At 54.8% G+C, this 19,004-nt stretch overlaps 1 protein-coding gene across 2 annotated transcripts; it reads left to right on the top strand.

Annotated features, from left to right (window-relative positions):
• Positions 1–2,004: 2,004 nt before the first annotated feature.
• Positions 2,005–18,201, top strand: PVR (PVR cell adhesion molecule). 2 transcript variants are annotated; one of them, XM_058706949.1, is made up of 8 exons: positions 2,005–2,247; positions 5,423–5,782; positions 7,919–8,221; positions 9,253–9,370; positions 13,123–13,271; positions 14,169–14,285; positions 17,011–17,042; positions 17,534–18,201. In XM_058706949.1, the coding sequence occupies exons 1-8, from the start codon at positions 2,184–2,186 to the stop codon at positions 17,603–17,605; spliced, it is 1,215 nt and encodes a 404-aa protein (XP_058562932.1). In that variant the 5' UTR covers positions 2,005–2,183; the 3' UTR covers positions 17,606–18,201. The 2 variants fall into 2 exon arrangements, with proteins under 2 accessions (XP_058562932.1, XP_058562931.1); XM_058706948.1 differs by having other exon boundaries at positions 14,166–14,285.
• Positions 18,202–19,004: the final 803 nt, after the last annotated feature.

Genomic DNA, 19,004 nt, shown 5'->3' with positions numbered 1-19,004 from the left:
CACCAGCGGATGTGATGGTGTCCTATGTGTTAATCTGTTAACATCTGTTTCCCTCCAGTAGAAGGTGGGCTTCACGAAGGCAGAGATATTTGTCTGTATTATTTCCTCCTGCATCTCCTATGCCAGGAATATTGCCTGATTCAATAAATACATGTGGGGGGGAGGCAGCTGGGTGGCTCAGTCAATTAAGCATCCGACTCTTGATTTCAGCTCAGGTCACAATCTCATAGTCCATGAGATCGAGCCCGGATCTGGCTCTCGGTGCGGCTGGTACACAGCCTGCTTGGAATTCTCTCCCTCCCTCTCTCTACCCCTCCCCTGCTCACGCATACACACAGACATGCTCTCTCTCTCTCTCTCTCTCTCTCTCTCAAAATAAATAAACTTTTAAAAATTATAAAATAAATCTAGGTTGAATGAAGAATGGGTGAATCATGGGGCACCTGGGTGGCGCAGTCGGTTAAGCGTCCGACTTCAGCCAGGTCACGATCTCGCGGTCCGTGAGTTCGAGCCCCGCGTCAGGCTCTGGGCTGATGGCTCGGAGCCTGGAGCCTGTTTCCGATTCTGTGTCTCCCTCTGTCTCTGCCCCTCCCCCGTTCATGCTCTGTCTCTCTCTGTCCCAAAAATAAATAAAAAACGTTGAAAAAAAAAATTAAAAAAAAAAAAAAAAAAAAAAGAATGGGTGAATCATTATTCTCACCAACATTATTATTTCATGGCAAGCATAAAACAACAATAATAGTTGTTATAGCTGCTGTTTATTGAGTACAAACTATAATACCAGGAATCGGGCTAAATAGTTGCTTGTTTAAACCTTACCAACCCTCCTGTGAGGGGAGTACTGTTATGTCCATTTTTCAGATGAGGAAACTGAGGCCCCAGGAGGAGAAGCAGCTGGCCCAATATGAGCCCAGGCCTTGTCTGGCTCCAAAGTCCAGAGGGTTTGGGAAGGGACGGGGGAGGGGGGGGGGCGTTAAGAATTTGGCATCTGTGCCAATTTCAGGTTGGAATCTCAGCTCTGGCACAAGGCAACCTCAACCTTTAAAAAATGAAATAAATCAGGGGCGCCTGGGTGGTTCAGTTAAATGTCCAACCCCAGCTCAGGTTGTGATCTTGTGGTTTGTGGGTTTGAGCCCTGCATCAGGCTCTGTGCTGACAGCTCAGAGCCTGGAGCCTGTTTCATATTCTGTGTCTCCCTCTCTCTCTCTCTCTCTCTCTCTCTCTCTCTCTGTCCCTCCCACACTGGTGCTCCGTCTCTCCCTTTCTCTCAAAAATAAATAAACATTAAAAATTTTAAAAATAAATAAACATTAAAAATTTTTTTTTATTTTTTTTTAATTTTAAAAAAAAATTTTTTTTCAACGTTTTTTATTTATTTTTGGGACAGAGAGAGACAGAGCATGAACGGGGGAGGGGCGGAGAGAGAGGGAGACACAGAATTGGAAACAGGCTCCAGGCTCCGAGCCATCAGCCCAGAGCCTGACGCGGGGCTCAAACTCACGGACCGCGAGATCGTGACCTGGCTGAAGTCGGACGCTTAACCGACTGCGCCACCCAGGCGCCCCCAAAAAATTTTTTTTAAATGAAATAAGTCAGAGAAAGACAAACATCAACTTCACTTAGGTGGAATTTAAGAATCAGAACACAGGGAGGAGAGACGTACCAAAAAAAGACTGCTACAAACAGAGAAGGAGCTGGCAGCTGCCAGAGGGGAGGTAGGGAGGTGGGGGGTGGGGGGGTGGGGGTGGAGGTGGAGGGAGTAGGTACAGGGGATTAAAAAGTACACTTGTTATGATGAGCGTGGAGAAGTGTAGAGAATTGTTGAATCACTATACTGAACTCCCGAAATTAACACCACGCCGTGTGTTAATTACACTGGAATGAAAGAGAACAAAGCAACCGCTGAATCTCTGCCCGCAGCCCGGGGAGATGCCACTCCTCTCACCCATACCCAGTCCTCCGGTAGTCCCCGCGCGCAGGCGCAGAGGAGCACCACCCGCAGGGCAGCCCCGCCCCTCCCAGCCCGGGCTGCACACCCGTGCGGAACTTCCACTCCACACCCAGGCTCCGCGCGAGCGCCGGTGCAGTCCCGGGGATTCCTGGGTAGCAGTTCCAAGCCCGGGCGGTGGCCCAGCAAACCCGGGAGGAGGCTCGGCCCCAGCGGCGACCCGGAGGAACCCAGGATGGTGTGGCCGCCGCCGCTGCTGCTGTCGCTGCTGTGCCTGCTCTGGGCGCCCACGAGAGCAGGTGAGTAACCGCGTTCGACCTGGCGGCCACTGCTTATTCCCCCACCCTCCCCCGTCCCCCTCTGCACCAGCGGGGTGCTCGGCCTCCCGGGTTCCCCGCCGCCCCGGGTCTGGAGGAATTTGGGTCCCGGGAAGGGCTCAGGCCAGACTTCGATACACCGATACACCACCGTAGGGCCATCAGTCAATGGGAGAATCTCAGCGGAGGATGACTCCTCCATGCCCAGCCATTCACCGTGGCCGGATGTGCTTCCCTGACTCCTGCGGCCCACCGATCGGGGACAGAGAATCTTGATGGGGAACAGGAAGGCGGTGGCACAAAACTCCCCCGAATCGCTTCTGACCCCTATTGTATGGCTCTAAGGGCATTAGTATTTTCATCCCCGCTGGACAGAGAAGGCAAGTGCATTCCAGAGAAGCCAAGTCACTTGCCTAGGCTAGCCAGCAAGTGGCAGAGCCGGGGGCTGGCCCCGGGGCTGGTCTACCCTGCGGCCGGCCCTTCCAGGCTCGTGTCCAATATGAAAGCATGGGTGCATTCATTCCCCACACGCGTTTATGGAGCGCTTACTGTGTGTCAGGCAGTGTGCCAAGCCCTGGGGATACAGCCTTGAAGTCAGACGGCCCTGAGCTCAGGAGCGTTTCCTAAGCTCTCTGTTTCCATAAAACATGTTGAGGGTGGGGAGGGATTCTTACCTATCTCGTAAGACTGTGTCTTGGGAGGTTGCTGACCAGTGTTGCACTTGGTAAGAACAATAAGCATAATTCGTGTGAACAATATTAATACCGAATACAGACTTGGGAAGTGTGGGAACTGTTGAATCACGATACTGGGGAAGCCACAGTCCCTCATCTCGGCATTTCCCAAAAGGTGATTCCCAGAACACAGGGCACTTCTCCTGAGGCTTGAGGAGTTCGTGTAGAGCTACCAACCTAAACCGTTTAAGGAGATCCCCAATATGTGGTCCTACTGTGACCTCCAGTTACAGATGAGGAGACTGAGGCACAGAGAGAGGAAATAACTTGCCCAAGGCACCAGCAAGAAGCAGCAGACCCATGGGGCGCCTGAGTGGCTCAGTCAGTTAAGCGTCCAACTTCGGCTCAGGCCATGATCTCACGGCCCGTGAGTTCGAGCCCCGCCTCAGGCTCTGTGCTGACAGCTCAGAGCCTGGAGCCTGCTTCGGATTCTGTGTCTCCCTCTCTCTCTGACCCTCCCCCACTCGTGCTCTCCATCTCTCTCTCTCTCACACAAATAAACATGTAAAAAATTAAAAAAAAAAAAAAAAAGTAACAGACCCAATGAGTGAACCAAAATTGGACAGGCCCCCCCTCCACCAGGGCAGCAGGAGAGACCAGCCCCGGGGCTAGGCAAGTGACTTGACCCTCAGGAACGCACTTGCCCTCTCTGTCCAGTCCAGTGGGGATGAAAATACTAATCATGCACATCTCGTGGGGCATTAGGACGGGGTTGCAGGAGGCCACCTGTAAGGAAGCGGCTCAATGCCTGGCACAGAGTAGGCAGGTCCTGGCACAGAGTAGGCACCCACGTGTGGTTAGTACACTCTACTCAGTGTGGAGGAGACCTGCCCTCTGGTGGAGGAAAGCACCAGAGCGGGAGACTCACTTGCTCATTGGACCCCACATTAGCGTCCTGTGTTCCAGCTGTGCCCTCCTCCACGCTCCCAGCTCCCAACGCCTCTGCGTGCTACCTTCCAGCTCCCTCTTCCTCACAACACAGTACTATTCACCTTGATAGAGTCATTGGCAGGTGCTAATCCCTTTACATAGATTTCATCACCTCATCTGCCCGGCAACGCTACTCTGCTATAATCACGCCCGTTTCACAGATGAGAAAACTGAGGCTCAGAGCAGTGAAACCACCCACGCGTAGGCCCACAGCTAATGAGTAGCAGTGCTGGGGTTCAAAGAACTTAACTCTTTCCCACCTTCTCCATTATCTGTATTAATAATAAGAATGCATAGGAAAAAAAAAAAGAATGCGTAGGATTTTATTTATTAAAATCAGTAAGAAACCAATTTGACAATAAATTTCATATTAAAAAATAATAAAACAAAATCAATAAGAGTCAGTACCTATATTGAGGGCCTACTGTGTGCTGGGGCCCTAGGCCGAAAGATTTTTAGTTTGTTTTTTTTTTTTAAGTATTTACTTTTGAGAGAGCAGAGTGAGAGAGAGCTGGGGGGGGGGGGGGAGGGGGGGCGGGGTTGAATGCAGAGAGACAGAGGGACAGAGGATCTGAAGCAGGGACCCCACACTGACAGCAGCAAGCTGGATGCAGGGCTTGAAGCCGTGAACGCACGAGATCATGACCTGAGCCAAAGTCTCACGCTCAACCGTCAACCCCAACCGACCGAGGCTCCCAGGCGCCCCTAGGCTGAAAGACTTTAATACAGAGCCTTGTGGGTTAGAGGTCAGACCCCAGGGTTCAAAGCCCTTCAGCCATTTACCCTCTCCGTGACCTGGAGCAAACGACTCTGCCTTGGTTTCCCCATCTATAAAGTGGGGCTGACAGCCGTGCTGGCCTCAAGGAGCTGTTTAGGGACTCAATGCTGAGAGATATATGAAGCACTCGGAACACACCCCGCGTTACAAATTAGGGGAAAGAATCAGAGGGTTTAAGTAACCTGCCTGAAGCCTTACAGCACAGATTGGAAGGGATCCAAAATCCTTGGATTATAATCACCAGCCTTCTTGTGCCAGGATCTCCTACAAACCTTCTCCCGATCGGGGGTCCATGCCCAATAAAAGTAATAATAATACCGTTATTTCATGGATTCTAAGACTCAAGAGTTTCTGCCCCTTTTCCCACCCCTCAGTGAGTCATGCTGTAAGTGATAGTGTCACAGCGGGACTGATGATACAGAGCTGACAGAAACCTTCTGGAACTAGTTATTGGTGATAGTTAATGCACGGCCTCGTGCCCTTTGAAATGGGTTCAATGGCAGGTTTAAGTTTTTAACTACAATTAAACACATCGATGATGCTGAGATCGGGGAAATACGGTAATAACAGCCCAGTGAAGTGGCCCGGACGGGTTGGAGACCCAGAGCGAGCGGCCTCCCGGATGCCCCTCGCGTGGAGCGTCCAGACCACAGGCGCCGGGTCTGACCCCCGCCTCTCCCCCAACCCCCCTCCCCCGCCCCGCCTTTCCCCGCAGGGACCGGGACGGTTGATGTGCAGGCGCCCGCGCAGGTGCGCGGCTTCCTGGGCGACACGGTGGAGCTGCTGTGCAAACTGCCGCCCCTGGAGCACAAAGTGCAGGTGACGCAGGCCACGTGGACGCGGCGGACGGCGGCGGGGGACGACCTCAACGTGGCGGTCTTCCACCCCACACAGGGCTCCAGCTTCCCCGAGCCCGGGCGGCTGGAGTTTGTGGCCGCCAGGCCGGGCGAGGAGCTGCGGGACGCGTCGCTGGCCCTGCGAGGGTTGCGCGCCGAGGACGAGGCCAATTACACCTGCCGGTTCGCCATGTTCCCCGACGGCAGCAAGAGCGCGCGCACCTGGCTCCGCGTGCTGGGTGAGGCGAGGAGCCGGGAGGGGATGATGGGGGGCTACCTGATCTCAAAGGAATACAAACGAGTGATTTTTTTTTTTAAGTTTATTTATTTTGAAAGAGAGCACACGAGTGGGGGAGAGGCAAAGAGAGAGAGGGAGAGGGAGAATCTCAAGAAGGCTCCACGCTGTCAGCACAGAGCCGGATGCGGGGCTCAAACCCACCAACCGTGAGACCATGAGCTGAGCGGAAACCAAGAGTCGGACACCTAACTGACCGAGCCAACCAGACACCCCTGTTTAGTTTTGAGAGAGAGAGACACAGAGCGTGAGCAGGGGAGGGACAGAGAGAGAGGAAGACACAGAATCCGAAGCAGGTCCCAGGCTGTGAGATGTCGAGCCTGTCGAGCTCAGACTCACCAACAGTGAGATCACGACCTGAGCGGAAGTCAGATGCTTAACTGACCGAGCCACCCAGGCGCCCACCAAAAAAGTGATCTTAATGCTGTGGTCATAGGCTTGGCATCAGAATATTTTCATTATCAAATTCTGAATTGAGCCCTCCGGTTCCTCCTGGATGGGGTGTGCCCCTGATAGCAATCCCAAAGCCAAGTATTCCAAGAGGAAGGATGGTCTGTCCCTGCGCCCCAGACCGGCCGTGACTGCTTTAGAATGGACCGCAGACACCAAAGCCACTGTCGTGGGAAAACCTGAGAAAATGTCCTTTTTGGAAGCCTCCGGGAGGTGCTGGCCGTGAACCCGAGGAGGCCGTCCTGATAGGAGATGATCGCAGGGACCATGTTGGTAGGGCTCACAATACCGAGCAGCAGATCAAGAAAAAATTAATCCACCTCCTAACTTCAGTATCCTTCAGGCCGTGGACCCCATTCTGCAGCATGTACTATGATTCTTTATGTGAATCAGAAACAACCGGAAGCCCGGCCTTTTATGCCTGCAATGGGTCCCTCTGGAACTCCATGCCGGCAGAGATAGAAACTAGTTTTAATTTAAAGTAATATTTCCGTTAATAATTTACTCGTTGCAGATACCTAGCAGACCGGGTAACGGTTGTTTTGGAAATTTTATGTATTTTACATAAAATTCTCAGTATTTTACAAAAAAAAAAAAAAAAAAAACCCAACCAGTGAGTCAAGTTCAAGAGAAATCTCCAGTCCATAATAACACTACAGCAATAGGCAATAATGAGGAAGGAACCAAGTGAAACCCCAGGTTTGGGAATCACCAGAATGACGATAAAGAGATGGTCAAGGGGCGTCTGGGTGGCTCAGTCGGTTAAGAGTCCAGCTTCAGCTCAGGTCACGATCTCACGGTTCGTGGGTTCGAGCCCCGCGTCGGGCTCTGTGCCGACAGCTCAGAGCCTGGAGCCTGCTTCGGATTCTGTGTCTCCCTCTCTCTCTCTGACCCTCCCCCGTTCATGCTCTGTCTCTCTCTGTCTCAAAAAAAATAAATAAACGTTAAAAAAAATTTTTTTTAATAAATAAATAAATAAATGTTTAAAAAATTATAAATAAATAAAGGAGAGAGAGAGAGAGATGGTCAAGATGGGTTTGGAGTCAGAACTGTGTGAAAGTCTAGCTCTGTCCATTACAACTGTGTAACCTTGAGCCCATCACTTCCCATCTCGACCTCCAGGATGCTACTACCAGCCCTCCTCTCCTCCATGAAGCCCTCCTTCACTGCTACCCCAGACTGGGGCACTCCCTCTGGGCTCCCCCATCCCAGCCTGGCCCACTCTGGGTTGCCACTACGTGGGGAATTCTGTCTTCCCCCTGGACTGTATACCCCATGAAGGCAGGGCTGGGGCTGTCCCAGTCATGCCTGGGTCCCCAACACTGCCCGTCATATTGCCAGGCAAGGTATTCACGTCCCAATTACAATATTGTTTATCAAGCAGTTATTATGTGCCCACTACCATTTTAGGAGCCTTCTCTGCATAATCTCATTGCCTGTGAGCCTATCATTATCTCCCATTGACAGGCAAGGAAACTGAGGCACAGATGTGCCCAAAGCCACCCGGTGGCTCGGGGACAGAGTTGGGATTTGAACCTGGCCCTCAGCTAGCTTCCCCCATCTGCTGCTGAGATGTCTGTTGAACGACCGCGGGCGAGGACTGACTGGTCCCTTTTGCTTCCCTCCACAGCCCGGCCGGAGAACGCGGCTGAGACGGAGGAGGTCCCGCCCGGCCCGCTCAGCCTGGAGCCTGTGCCCGTGGCCCGCTGCGTCTCCCGGGGGGGCCGCCCGCCCGCCCGGATCTCCTGGTCATACCCGGACGGGAAGGCCAATGACAGCCTGGTGCCAGGACACCTGCCTGGCACGTTCGACGTCATCAGCCTCTTAACCTTAACACCCTCCAGCCAGGCAGATGGCCAGAACGTCACCTGCAAAGTGGAGCATGAGAGCTTCAAGGAGGCCGTCCTGCTGTCTGTGACTCTCGCTGTGCCTTGTGAGTGTACCCAAATGTGAGCAGAGGCAGGGACCGCCACGCAAAGGCCTCTGTCTCTCCTGGCTCCCTTGAGCACAGTCTACACACGCTGCCTCCACCCGCTTCCCGAGCCGACTGTCTACACTGACCTTGCCTATTGCTACAGGGTTTCCCGCGTTGTCTATGCCAACCCCCTTGTCCGCTTTCTACACTGTTTCGCCATCATCTCTGCCGGACATGCGGGCTGCGGACCCGACTGCCCCCATTGTCTACACCCGTCACTTGGCCGCCAGCTCTGGGAAGCTGTCACTGTTTCCCGGGTTGTCTAGCCTGGCTCCTGTGACGTCTGTCTGCATTGACATTTTGACCTTACATTTTCTATGCTGCTTCTCCTGGGTACTCTCTCACACTGGCCCCCGACGGTGTCTACACTGGCTCATCTAAGGGGCTGTGTCCTCCCTTCACTGTCTATACTGAATACTCCCTCCAAGAAGTTGCCACACTGATTCCCTCGGGCACTGTCTACACGGGGCACCCTCAACATTGCCACTGGGTCCGAGGGAGGAGGGGATCGACACGGGCTCCGCCCCACACAAAAAAACACTGTCTCGCTGGCCTTCCCCCTGGGGACTTTGAAACGTCTTCCTGGTCCATCACATTTAGGATGGAAAAACAGCAGCTGAAGCAGGGTCATCCAGGATGCTTTCCAGCAGGACTTGTCAGAGCCTTGAATATGCTCCTGTGTGTTATGAGTGTCTAAGAGGCCTTTTCTCACAGGACACCCGAGGCACACAAGGACCTGGCTTGTCCGGAAAAACGAGTAGAGAGCAGCAGGTCCCGAAAAGCCTTCTCAGCACCCTGCTGTCTCCCATGCTGCCGAGGACTTCTGGTCTTTTATTCTGAGGGAATCCATGCCCCAGACTCCTGACAGGCCTATCTTGAGCTGAGCCTGAAACCCACTGAGGCCTTTCCTCATTATGACACGATCCCACATGTCCCTAGGCTGCTCTGAAGAGTCCCTGTCTCTGAGCCCGTGTGTCTGTTTCCCTCAGACCCCCCTGAGGTCTCCATTTCGGGCTATGATGACAACTGGTACCTCGGCCGCAGCGAGGCCACCCTGAACTGTGATGTCCGCAGCAAACCAGAGCCCACAGGCTACGACTGGAGCACGTGAGTCCTGGGTGGGTCTGGGCCCGTGGGTCTGAGGGAGGAGGGGGCTGGGGGCTGGGCCCATGGGTCTGAGGGAGGAGGGGCTCGGGGCTGGAATCCTATGTCTGAGGGAGGAGGGGCTGGGGGCTGGATTCCTGGGTCTGAGGGAGGAGGGGGCTGGGGGCTGGACTCCTATGTCTGAGGGAGGAGGGAGCTGGGGGCTGGACTTCTGGGTCTGAGGGAAGAGGGGCTGGGGGTCTGGACTCCTATGTCTGAGGGAGGAGGGAGCTGGGGGCTGGACTTCTGGGTCTGAGGGAAGAGGGGCTGGGGGTCTGGACTCCTGGGTCTGAGGGAGGAGGGGCTGGGGACAGGACTCCTGGGTGTGAGGGAGGAGGGGCTGGAGGCCTAAACTCCTGGGTGTGAGGGAGGAGGGGCTGGGGGTCTGGACTCCTGGGTCTGAGGGAGGAGGGGCTGGGGGTCTGGACTCCTGGGTCTGAGGGAGGAGGGGCTGGGGGCCTAGACTCCTGGGTCTGAGGGAAGAGGGGCTGGGGGTCTGGACTCCTGGGTCTGAGGGAGGAGGGGCTGGGGGTCTGGATTCCTGGGTCTGAGGGAGGAGGGGCTGGGGGCCTAGACTCCTGGGTCTGAGGGAGGAGGGGCTGAGGGCTGGATTCCTGGGTCTGAGGGAGGAGGGGCTGGGGGCTGGATTCCTGGGTCTGAGGGAGGAGGGGCTGGGGGCAGGACTCCTGGGTCTGAGGGAGGAGGGGGCTGGGGACAGGACTCCTGGGTCTGAGGGAGGAGGGGCTGGGGGCCTAGACTCCTAGGTGTGAGGGAGGAGGGGCTGGGGGCTGGATTCCTGGGTCTGAGGGAGGAGGGGCTGGGGGCTGGATTCCTGGGTCTGAGGGAGGAGGGGCTGGGGGTCTGGACTCCTGGGTCTGAGGGAGGAGGGGCTGGGGGTCTGGATTCCTGGGTCTGAGGGAGGAGGGGCTGGGGGCCTAGACTCCTGGGTCTGAGGGAGGAGGGGCTGGGGGCTGGACTCCTGGATCTGAGGGAGGAGGGGCTGGGGGCTAGATTCCTGGGTCTGAGGGAGGAGGGGCTGGGGGCAGGACTCCTGGGTCTGAGGGAGGAGGGGGCTGGGGACAGGACTCCTGGGTCTGAGGGAAGAGGGGCTGGGGGCAGAACTCCTGAGTCTGAATGAGGAGGGAAGCGCAAGAAAGTAAAAAGAGAAAGTTGACTTTAGGCCCCAGTAAAATTTCTGTCTGGTGTGCACAGCGTATGAGGGGGTTTAGTTCAGGTTCACCATTATACCTGCTCTTTTCTGTTGTCTGCTGTGCACTGGTGGTCATGGACCCCATGTGACATCTACACTCTGGGCCTAGGAAGCACTATTACCAGGGTTAAAGATAAGCTGGGGCCCGGGGCGCCTCAGTCGGTGAAGCCTCCGACTTCCACTCAGGTCACCATCTCACGGGTCGTGAGTTCGAGCCCCACGTCGGGGTCGGTGCTGACAGCTCAGAGCCTGGAGCCTGCTTTGGACTCTGTGTCCCCCTCTCTCTCTGCCCCTCCCCTGCTTGCACTCTGTCTCTCTCTCTTCTCAAAAATAATAAACATTTTTTTTTTAATTAAAGAAAAAAGTTAAGTTGGGCCCCAATAGGCGCAGTCCTTTGCAGGGGGACCCACAGCCACAAGGGGACAGAAGTTCCTCCAAACCCGACCCTCTTAACCTCTGGGTTGTGCCACCTCCCCACCCCCACCCTGTCATGGGTCACCTCATATAATCTGCTCAAGTCAGTTTGACGGAGCAGGTGCTGTCCCCATTACAGAGCAATCAGATTTCTTCAAGTTCATGCCAAGGTCAGGGTTAAGAGTGAGGAAAGAAAAAGGCAGAGGGACGGATAGCCTTTCATAATCTGTATTGGGCTTTCGTGCTTGTTACAAAATAACTTACGACCATTATGGAAACTTGAGACAATCCAGTTATGAGCAAGAAGAAAATGGCACCCGTAGTCAAGTGGACACAGCCACCTCCAGAAATATCCACCGTTACCCTTTGTTATACATCCTTGCCGCTTCTAATACTTCGAACCCATCATTCTACACTTCTAAACAAAAACTGTGCTATAGGTCCAGTTTTGAAACTTTCCCCTTGGGGCGCCTGGGTGGCGCAGTCGGTTAAGCCTCCGACTTCAGCCAGGTCACGATCTCGTGGTCCGTGAGTTCGAGCCCCGCGTCAGGCTCTGGGCTGATGGCTTGGAGCCTGGAGCCTGTTTCCGATTCTGTGTCTCCCTCTCTCTCTGCCCCTCCCCCGTTCATGCTTTGTCTCTCTCTGTCCCAAAAATAAATAAAAAACGTTGAAAAAAAAAATTAAAAAAAAAAAAAAAAGAAAGAAACTTTCCCCTTATTGCATGAATGCCTTTCTGGGTCCCAGCACATAGATCCACATCCCCTTTCCCCCCAACGTTTCCTTAGGGGAAGTTATAGACGTACTCAAAAGATGTTAAGAATTTTCCAGCGAACGCTCAAAACCCCACCACGTGGATTCTCCCGCTGACATTCTGCTGGACCTGCTCTATCACGTTTCTGTCCATCGGTCCACCCCTCCCTCCACCCACCAATCTTTTACCTTTCCTGCATTTCAAAGCATCCACGGTCCCCTTTGCAGTGCTGCTGGGGTTCCGTCCTAGATGCATGCCATCACTGATTTAACCAGTCCTGAACGTGGGCTCACTTCCCGTTTGCACCACGCAGATGCAGCGGTGGGACCGTCCCTGCCTGTCCGTGTCTGTGCAGAGCCACAGTCGAGTCCCTACCGCCAGTCAAAGGAGTCTCGGTCAAAGCTTTTCCGATGGTGTTGGCAGACGCCCTTACTGTCCTGCCTCAAACCACAAGCCGCGATTCAGGCTCATGAGCCCCATGGCCGGGTTTCCGTCCCAGCTCTGCTGGCGTCTTCATTCATTAAACCAAAGCTTTTTGACTGTTTACGGTGTGCCAGATCCCATTGGCCAACATACCTTGGCAAGTAAGACAGGCCAAATCCCCTCCCCTCCTGGCACTTCCATTCTAGTGGGGAGGGAAAGGATAAACAGAATAACACTGTAAAGCGCGCTGTGTCAGATGAGGATAAGTGCTGTGAAAGAGGGAAAGCAGGGGAGGGGGGCGCTACAGTTGAAACAGGGTGGCCAGCGAAGGTGTCACTGAGGTGACATCGGAGCAGAGGCCTGAAGGAAGGGGACGATGAGCCGTGCTGGCATCCAGGGGATGAGCACTCCCGGCAGAGGGAACAGCATTCCCGGCAGAGGGAACAGCACATGCAAAGCCCCCGAGGTGGCGGCTAACTGGAGCCTTTGAAGATAAGGAGGCCACTGTGGATGCAGAGCCAAGGGGAGAGGAACAGACAGTGGGGTCAGTGGTATTGCAGCCAGCTCATGGGGTCTGTGGCCGGGTAAGCACTTGGGGTTTACGCCGAGTGACGCAGCAGCCACAGGAGGGCTCTGAACAGCGGAGGGTGGTTCTAACGAGATGTCTCCGGCCACTGCAGCCCAGAGCAGGGGGTCAGCCCCGGCGGGGGTGGCCGGGGAGGGCGGCGGAGTGGTCAGAGTCTGGAGAGGTTTTGCAGGTGGGGCGGTCGGCACCTGCTGATAGGCTGGGGGTGGGCACGAGAGGAAGAGTCGGGGAACTTTCGGGGCTTCTGTCGGCTTCGCTCAGAAACGGGGGCGTGAGCTTCATACAGTCAGGGCTCACACCTCCCGCTTCCTCACCCGTCCTTGTCTCCCCAGGACCAGGGGTCCCCTGCCACCCTCCGCTGAGGCCCAGGGCTCGCACCTCCTGATCCGTACCGTGGACAAGTCAATCAACACGACTTTCATCTGCCACGTCACCAACGCCCTAGGGACTGGCCAGGCAGAAATGACCGTCCTGGTCAGAGGTGAGGAGCCCCCCCCCCAACCCTGCCCCGGGTGGAGAGAACAGAGGGATGGAAGGAGGAGGTGACAGCAGGATCCCTTCTGAGGGAGAAGTGTGGAAGCGGTCCCCTGGCTAGGGAGTCTTCAGCCACAAGACCGCTCTCTGATTCCCATTCTACCCCTCATCCCCCTCCCGAAAGGACCAGTGGAGCCCTCTTTACTCTGTTAACTCACCACCTGTACCATTGCAACAATCATCGTCCAGACTCCTGGCTACACCACTCTGCAAACCGAGGCCGGGGCGGTTGCATGAGGCTTGTCCCCAGGGACTGGGAAGGGCCTTCCCAAGCAAATTAGGCAGGGCTCTGTCAATTGCAGTTCATAGAAGCCCAACCCCGAATTGTCTAAGCAAGAAAAACGGGACTTGATTGAAAAATGCACCTTCAGGTATGGTCCGACCCACACGCTCCAGCTGTGTAACCCCAGAACTTTCCTATACGTCTCTCTCGTCTCTGCTGGCTGTGTGTGCGCTCAGAGAGGCGAGATGTCCCCCAGCAGCTATAGCCTCGCGTCTCCCCTAGTTCAGTAGCCCCAGGGGAGAGAATACGCCACTTTCGATAACTCCAGCCCAAGTCCCAGGGCTGCCGGTCATTGGCACAGCCAGGGTCCCAGCCCCCTCCCCTGCCCGGAGAATCAGTCACAACAGCCATGGAGAATGGAATGCTCTGATCAGCCTGGCCCGGGTCAAAGTCTCGGCCTAAGAACCACAGGGTGGGGTCAAGTCCTGCTGAACGGTATAGACCAAGGGAGGGGCAGTGGTAGCTTCCTAAAGGGTACCGAGTAACGTGGGGGGCGGGGAGACAGGTGAAGACCCCTGAAATCTGGGAACCCAACCCTGGCTCCTGCTTCTCTTCTAGCAGAACCTCACGAGGAAGAGACACAACCAGTCCTGTCCATCCCCATCATCGTGGTGATCGTGGTGACCGTGTTCTTAGTGGCCCTGTTGCTGATTTATTTCTGCTGGTTCAGACGCTCCCGTGAGTCCTTTCTCTTTGGCACATCCCCTGCCCATCAGCCACGAATGAATGTCACCACAGCTGCCGTGCTTGGGCGCCTACTTAAGCCCCGCACGTGGCCGCCTCCCGCTGAATCCTCAGTCCCTTGGGGTTCCCCCATTTTACACATGAGGACACCAGGTTCAGGGAGTCTGGCTCCTGGATCACTGATTCCGCGTACAAATGTCTAGGGAACAGGGCGGCCCTGAAGGATGCCTGATGCTCTCTAAAGGGCCCTATGCTGTTTTGTTTGTTTGTTTGTTTTTTGTTTTTGTTTTTTTTTAATTTTTTTTTCAACGTTTTTTATTTATTTTGGGGACAGAGAGAGACAGAGCATGAACGGGGAAGGGGCAGAGAGAGAGGGAGACACACAGAATTGGAAACAGGCTCCAGGCTCCGAGCCATCAGCCCAGAGCCCGACGCGGGGCTCGAACTCACGGACCGTGAGATCGTGACCTGGCTGAAGTCGGACGCTCAACCGACTGCGCCACCCAGGCGCCCCTGTTTGTTTTTTTTTAATGTTTATTTCTTTTTGAGAGAGAGAGGGAACGAGGGAGGGGCAGAGAAGGGTACAGAGGATCCAAGGTGGGCTCCATGCGGACAGCAGCGATGGCGACCTGAGCAGAAGTCGGTTGCTCAACCGACTGAGCCACCCCGGCGGCCCCAAAGGGCCTGATGCTCTTAACTCCCGGGGCTTCACGCAGGCTGTTGCCCTGCCTGGAGCGCCCTCACCATGGCCCCTTCTGGTGAAGTCCTCCGGCTTCAGGAGAAGAGCCTGCAGAGTGCCTCGTGCTGTGAGCCCCATTTTACAGATGAGGAAATGTTTGCTGGGAGAGCTGAAGTCTTCCAACAGCCACACAGCTGGAAAGTCGGGAGTAGAGAGCAGTTCTCCTAACTATGAAGGTTGTTCGCGCGACCACTAAACAAAACTGCCTCCTCACATCCCAGCTGGAGGCGGCCTGCTCCCCCTCCTCCTCCCCCTCCTCCTCCCCCTCCTCCTCCCCCTCCTCCTCCCCCCCTCCTCCTCCCCCTCCTCCTCCCCCTCCTCCTCCTCCTCCTCCTCCTGCTCCTCCTCCTCCTCCTGCTCCTCCTCCTCCTTGCCCTTGCCCTCACTGATCTCCCAGAATGAGCCAAGCACCTGTGCTGGGCTCCCCCACCCCAGCCCTCGCCCACTTTGGGACACCACTGCGTGGGGACTTGTCGGTCTCTCCAGTGACCTGTGATCCCCAGGAGGGCAGAGCTAGAACTGTCATTCATGGTCACGGCTGTGTCCCCAGCACCACCTGCCGCTCACTCTACTGCTTTATTAATTGTGTCGGCGTGGGCAAACGACCTGCTCTCTTTGCCTCGGTTTCCTCATCTGTGAAACGGGACTAAGTGTACCTGCTCATACGGGTAACACACTTAGCACAGTACTTGGCACACGGTAAGCCACACGCTGGGTGTATATAAGCTATGATCATTATTGCGGTCATGCTATTTCTCTGATTAACATAAGCTCCATGAGAGCAGAAACTTTTGTCTCTTTTGTTCACGGCTATATCTCCAGAGCCTAGAATGCGCCTGGCATAAAATAGACATTTCTTTTCTTTTAATATTTATTTATTTTTCAGAGAGAGAGAGCATGTGCGCTCAAGTGGGGGAGGGGCAGAGAAAGAAAGAGAGAATCTCAAGCAGGCTCCTCACTGCCAACACAGAGCCCAATGAGGGCCTTGAACCCACGAACCATGAGATTATGACCTGAAGAAAGGAAGGAAGAAGAGAAAAGGAAGGAAGGAAGGAAGGAAGGAAGGAAGGAAGGAAGGAAGGAAGGAAGGAAGGAGAGAGAGAGAGAGAGAGAGAGAGAGAGAAAGAAAGAAAGAAAGAAAGAAAGAAAGAAAGAAAGAAAGAAAGAAAGAAAGAAGAAAGAAAGAAAGAAAGAAAGAAAGAAAGAAAGAAAGAAAGAGAAAGAAAGAAAAAGAAAGAAAGAGAAAGAAAGAAACAAAGAAAGAAAGAAAGAAAGAAAAAGGAAGGAAGGAAGGAAGGAAGGAAGGAAGGAAGGAAGGAAGGAAGAAAATCAAAATCAAGAGTCAGACACTTAGCCAAGTGAGCCACCCAAACATCCCCAAAGTAGACATTTCTTATTTGCTGAGTAAACCCGTTTGATGGTTGAGGAAACTTGAAGCACAGAGAGGTTCAGTTAATTACCCAAGGTTGCACAGCTCCTAAAGGACAGAGCTAGGATGTGGAACCTCCTATCAGGTTCCAGAACCCATGCTCAATAAATATTCATTTACGGGGTGCCTGGGTGGCTCAGTCGGTTAGGCATCCGACTTTGGCCTCACGGTCCGTGAGTTCGAGCCCCGCGTCAGGCTCTGTGCCGACAGCTCAGAGCCTGGGGCCTGCTTCGGATTCTGTGTCTTCCTCTCTCTCTGCCCCTCCCCTGCTCGCACTCTGCCTCGCTTGCTCTCAAAACTAAACATTAAAGAGAAAAAATTGTTTTAATAAAGAAATACTCGTTTATACTTAACAACGGAATGCATAACTGGGGGAGGCACAAACCCCCAGGTTTTATAAATGTATAAACCTCCGTGGGGAGTGGCCGCCACATGTCAAAGGCAGAGCTGGGACTGAGAACTCAGGGGGCACTGCCACCCACGTGTATCCTCGTCCCAGGGCTTCCGGCATTGTCGTCCGTTCCTGACGACCTCTCCTCCTCTTTCCCCAGGTCGGACCCCAAACAGCTCCTCTGCCAATGGCGTAAGTGTGGTGGTGGCACCGGGGAGGGTGTGGGGGTTCCGCGTGAACCGCAGCCCAGCCGCGCTGGCTTTCCCAAGCAGGGGACGGGTGTCTCCGGGCACCTGCAGCGCTTAACCAAAAGCCAGCATGATGTCAGGAGCCAGGCTTCCTCCAGAAGCCTCAAGCAGCGGTTCCCAACCTTTCCTGCCGGGCAGACTCCGCATGCACGCTCCCGGGCCCTCACCCCCTGAGCGTCCCCGTCTGGCGGGTCTGCGCTGGGGATCTGCATTCCCACGGGCGCCCCTTCCCTCCCCACTCATGACGGCACCTTCAGAAGGGCTGCCTCGGTCGCCTGTTGGCCTTTGGGCTAAGACCAAGCGAGGAAGCACTGGGCCTTCAGGGGGAGGGGCGGGGACAGGCCCGCCGCTCTGTGCCAGTTGCAAGTTGGGCTTCAGCGGGAGGGTTTCGTCTGGAAGGGCCCGGAGGCTAAAGTTTGACTGTCCGCTTTCCAGTGTATCTCTTACACGGCGGTGGACCTTAATGCCAGCTCTTCCCAGGACCCGCCCGCGGAGAACACCAGGTGACTGCGTGGGGACTGCTGGAGAGAGAGACTGGGGCCACCCTGCCCAGTGGAGGAAGGCTCCCTCCAAAGAGAATGGCCACCTCCCTTGTGCCAGGCCGACCTCAAGAATGACCCCTGTGCCTCACCGTGCCGCAGCCGGTGCACGTTCGGGTGTTCCCCACAACCACTCTCTGGTTCAGGCATTCACTGGAAGGACTCGCGGAGCCCAAGAACATGGTTACGCTCACGCTTCGGGTGATCACAGTGAGAGCATGAGACTCAGGTCAGCAGCGTGGATGCAGAGCCCCTGGGGGGCACCGGGCTGGACCGACCAGGCACCAGGTCCCAGTCGTCCCGCACGGGCAGCCCCGATTTCTCCCAGCCGTGACGTGTGACGGCACAACAGAGTCCCGCCATCCTCCCTGGACCTTGGGCTGCCAGAGTTTTGGTTGCAGTATTTATTCCGGGGCTCCGTCGTGGTAGGGACGGCTGACCGCCCACGGAGCTGACCGTCCTCTCCAGCACCTCTGTAGCTCAAAGCCCCACTGTGTTACTATTCTTAATTATTTATTATTATTATTATTATTATTATTATTAATTTACATCCAAGTAAGTTAACACAGAGTGTGATAATGATTTCAGGGATAGATTTTAGTGATTCGCCACTTGCACATAATGCCCGGCGCTCGTCCCAACAGGTGTCCTCCTTAATGCCCCTCACCTCGTTAGCCCATCCCCCCCCCGCCCCTCAACCCCCCCCCCCGCCCCACCATCAACCCTCAGTTTGTTCACCATATTACAGAGTCTCTGATGGTTTGTCTCCCTCCCTGTTTTTAGGTCATTTTTGCTTCCCTTCCCGCTATGTTATTTTTCAAAGTTTATTTTGAGGGCGAGTGCAAGCGGGGGAGGGGCAGAGAGAGAAGTAGAGGGAGAGAATCCCACGAAGGCTCAGTGCTGTCAGCGCAGAGCCCGAGGCGGGGTTTGAACTCAAGAAACGTGAGATCATGACCTGAGTAGAAGTGGGACGCCTAATGGACCGTGCCACCCAGGCACCCCGTCTTAAGGCCCCACTGTAAATCACACTGTTAGCATAGACTGTTTGGTGTAGCCCACAGCCCCAGGCAAACTAAGAGGACTATCGGCCAAGACACTCCAACACCTTAGAGGTTTACCTCCCAGAGTCAGGGGCAAAGGGCCAAAGCTTTCCTTGGGCAAGGTTAACCCTTTCCTACATCGTGGGGCCACACAGACTGTTCCAGCTGCCAGAGAATTTTTGTAAGAATTTGACCTCTGGCCTTGAACTTCTAAATCCCTGGATCGGTGGAATCCCTGTGGTGACAAGAAATACCTCCAACCCTCAATCCATAAGAGAACCCGAGGCTGGAACTCAGCTGCCCGGGGCCATCCGAGGACTGAGAAGA

The sequence above is a fragment of the Neofelis nebulosa genome, chromosome 17, assembly GCF_028018385.1.
Source record: "Neofelis nebulosa isolate mNeoNeb1 chromosome 17, mNeoNeb1.pri, whole genome shotgun sequence".
Lineage (NCBI taxonomy): Eukaryota > Metazoa > Chordata > Mammalia > Carnivora > Felidae > Neofelis > Neofelis nebulosa.
Note: the sequence above shows the minus strand (reverse complement) of the source record. Positions and strands in the feature narration are given on the sequence as shown.

What these genes read in the sequence shown, in the direction of transcription:
- PVR (XM_058706948.1), top strand. Translation starts at nt 2,184, where the DNA reads ATGGTGTGGCCGCCGCCGCTGCTGCTGTCGCTGCTGTGCCTGCTCTGG. An exon ending in ACAGGCTACGACTGGAGCAC is followed by an intron (nt 9,371 to 13,122) that starts GTGAGTCCTGGG and finishes TTGTCTCCCCAG; the next exon opens with GACCAGGGGTCCCCTGCCAC. An exon ending in CTGCTGGTTCAGACGCTCCC is followed by an intron (nt 14,286 to 17,010) that starts GTGAGTCCTTTC and finishes CTCTTTCCCCAG; the next exon opens with GTCGGACCCCAAACAGCTCC.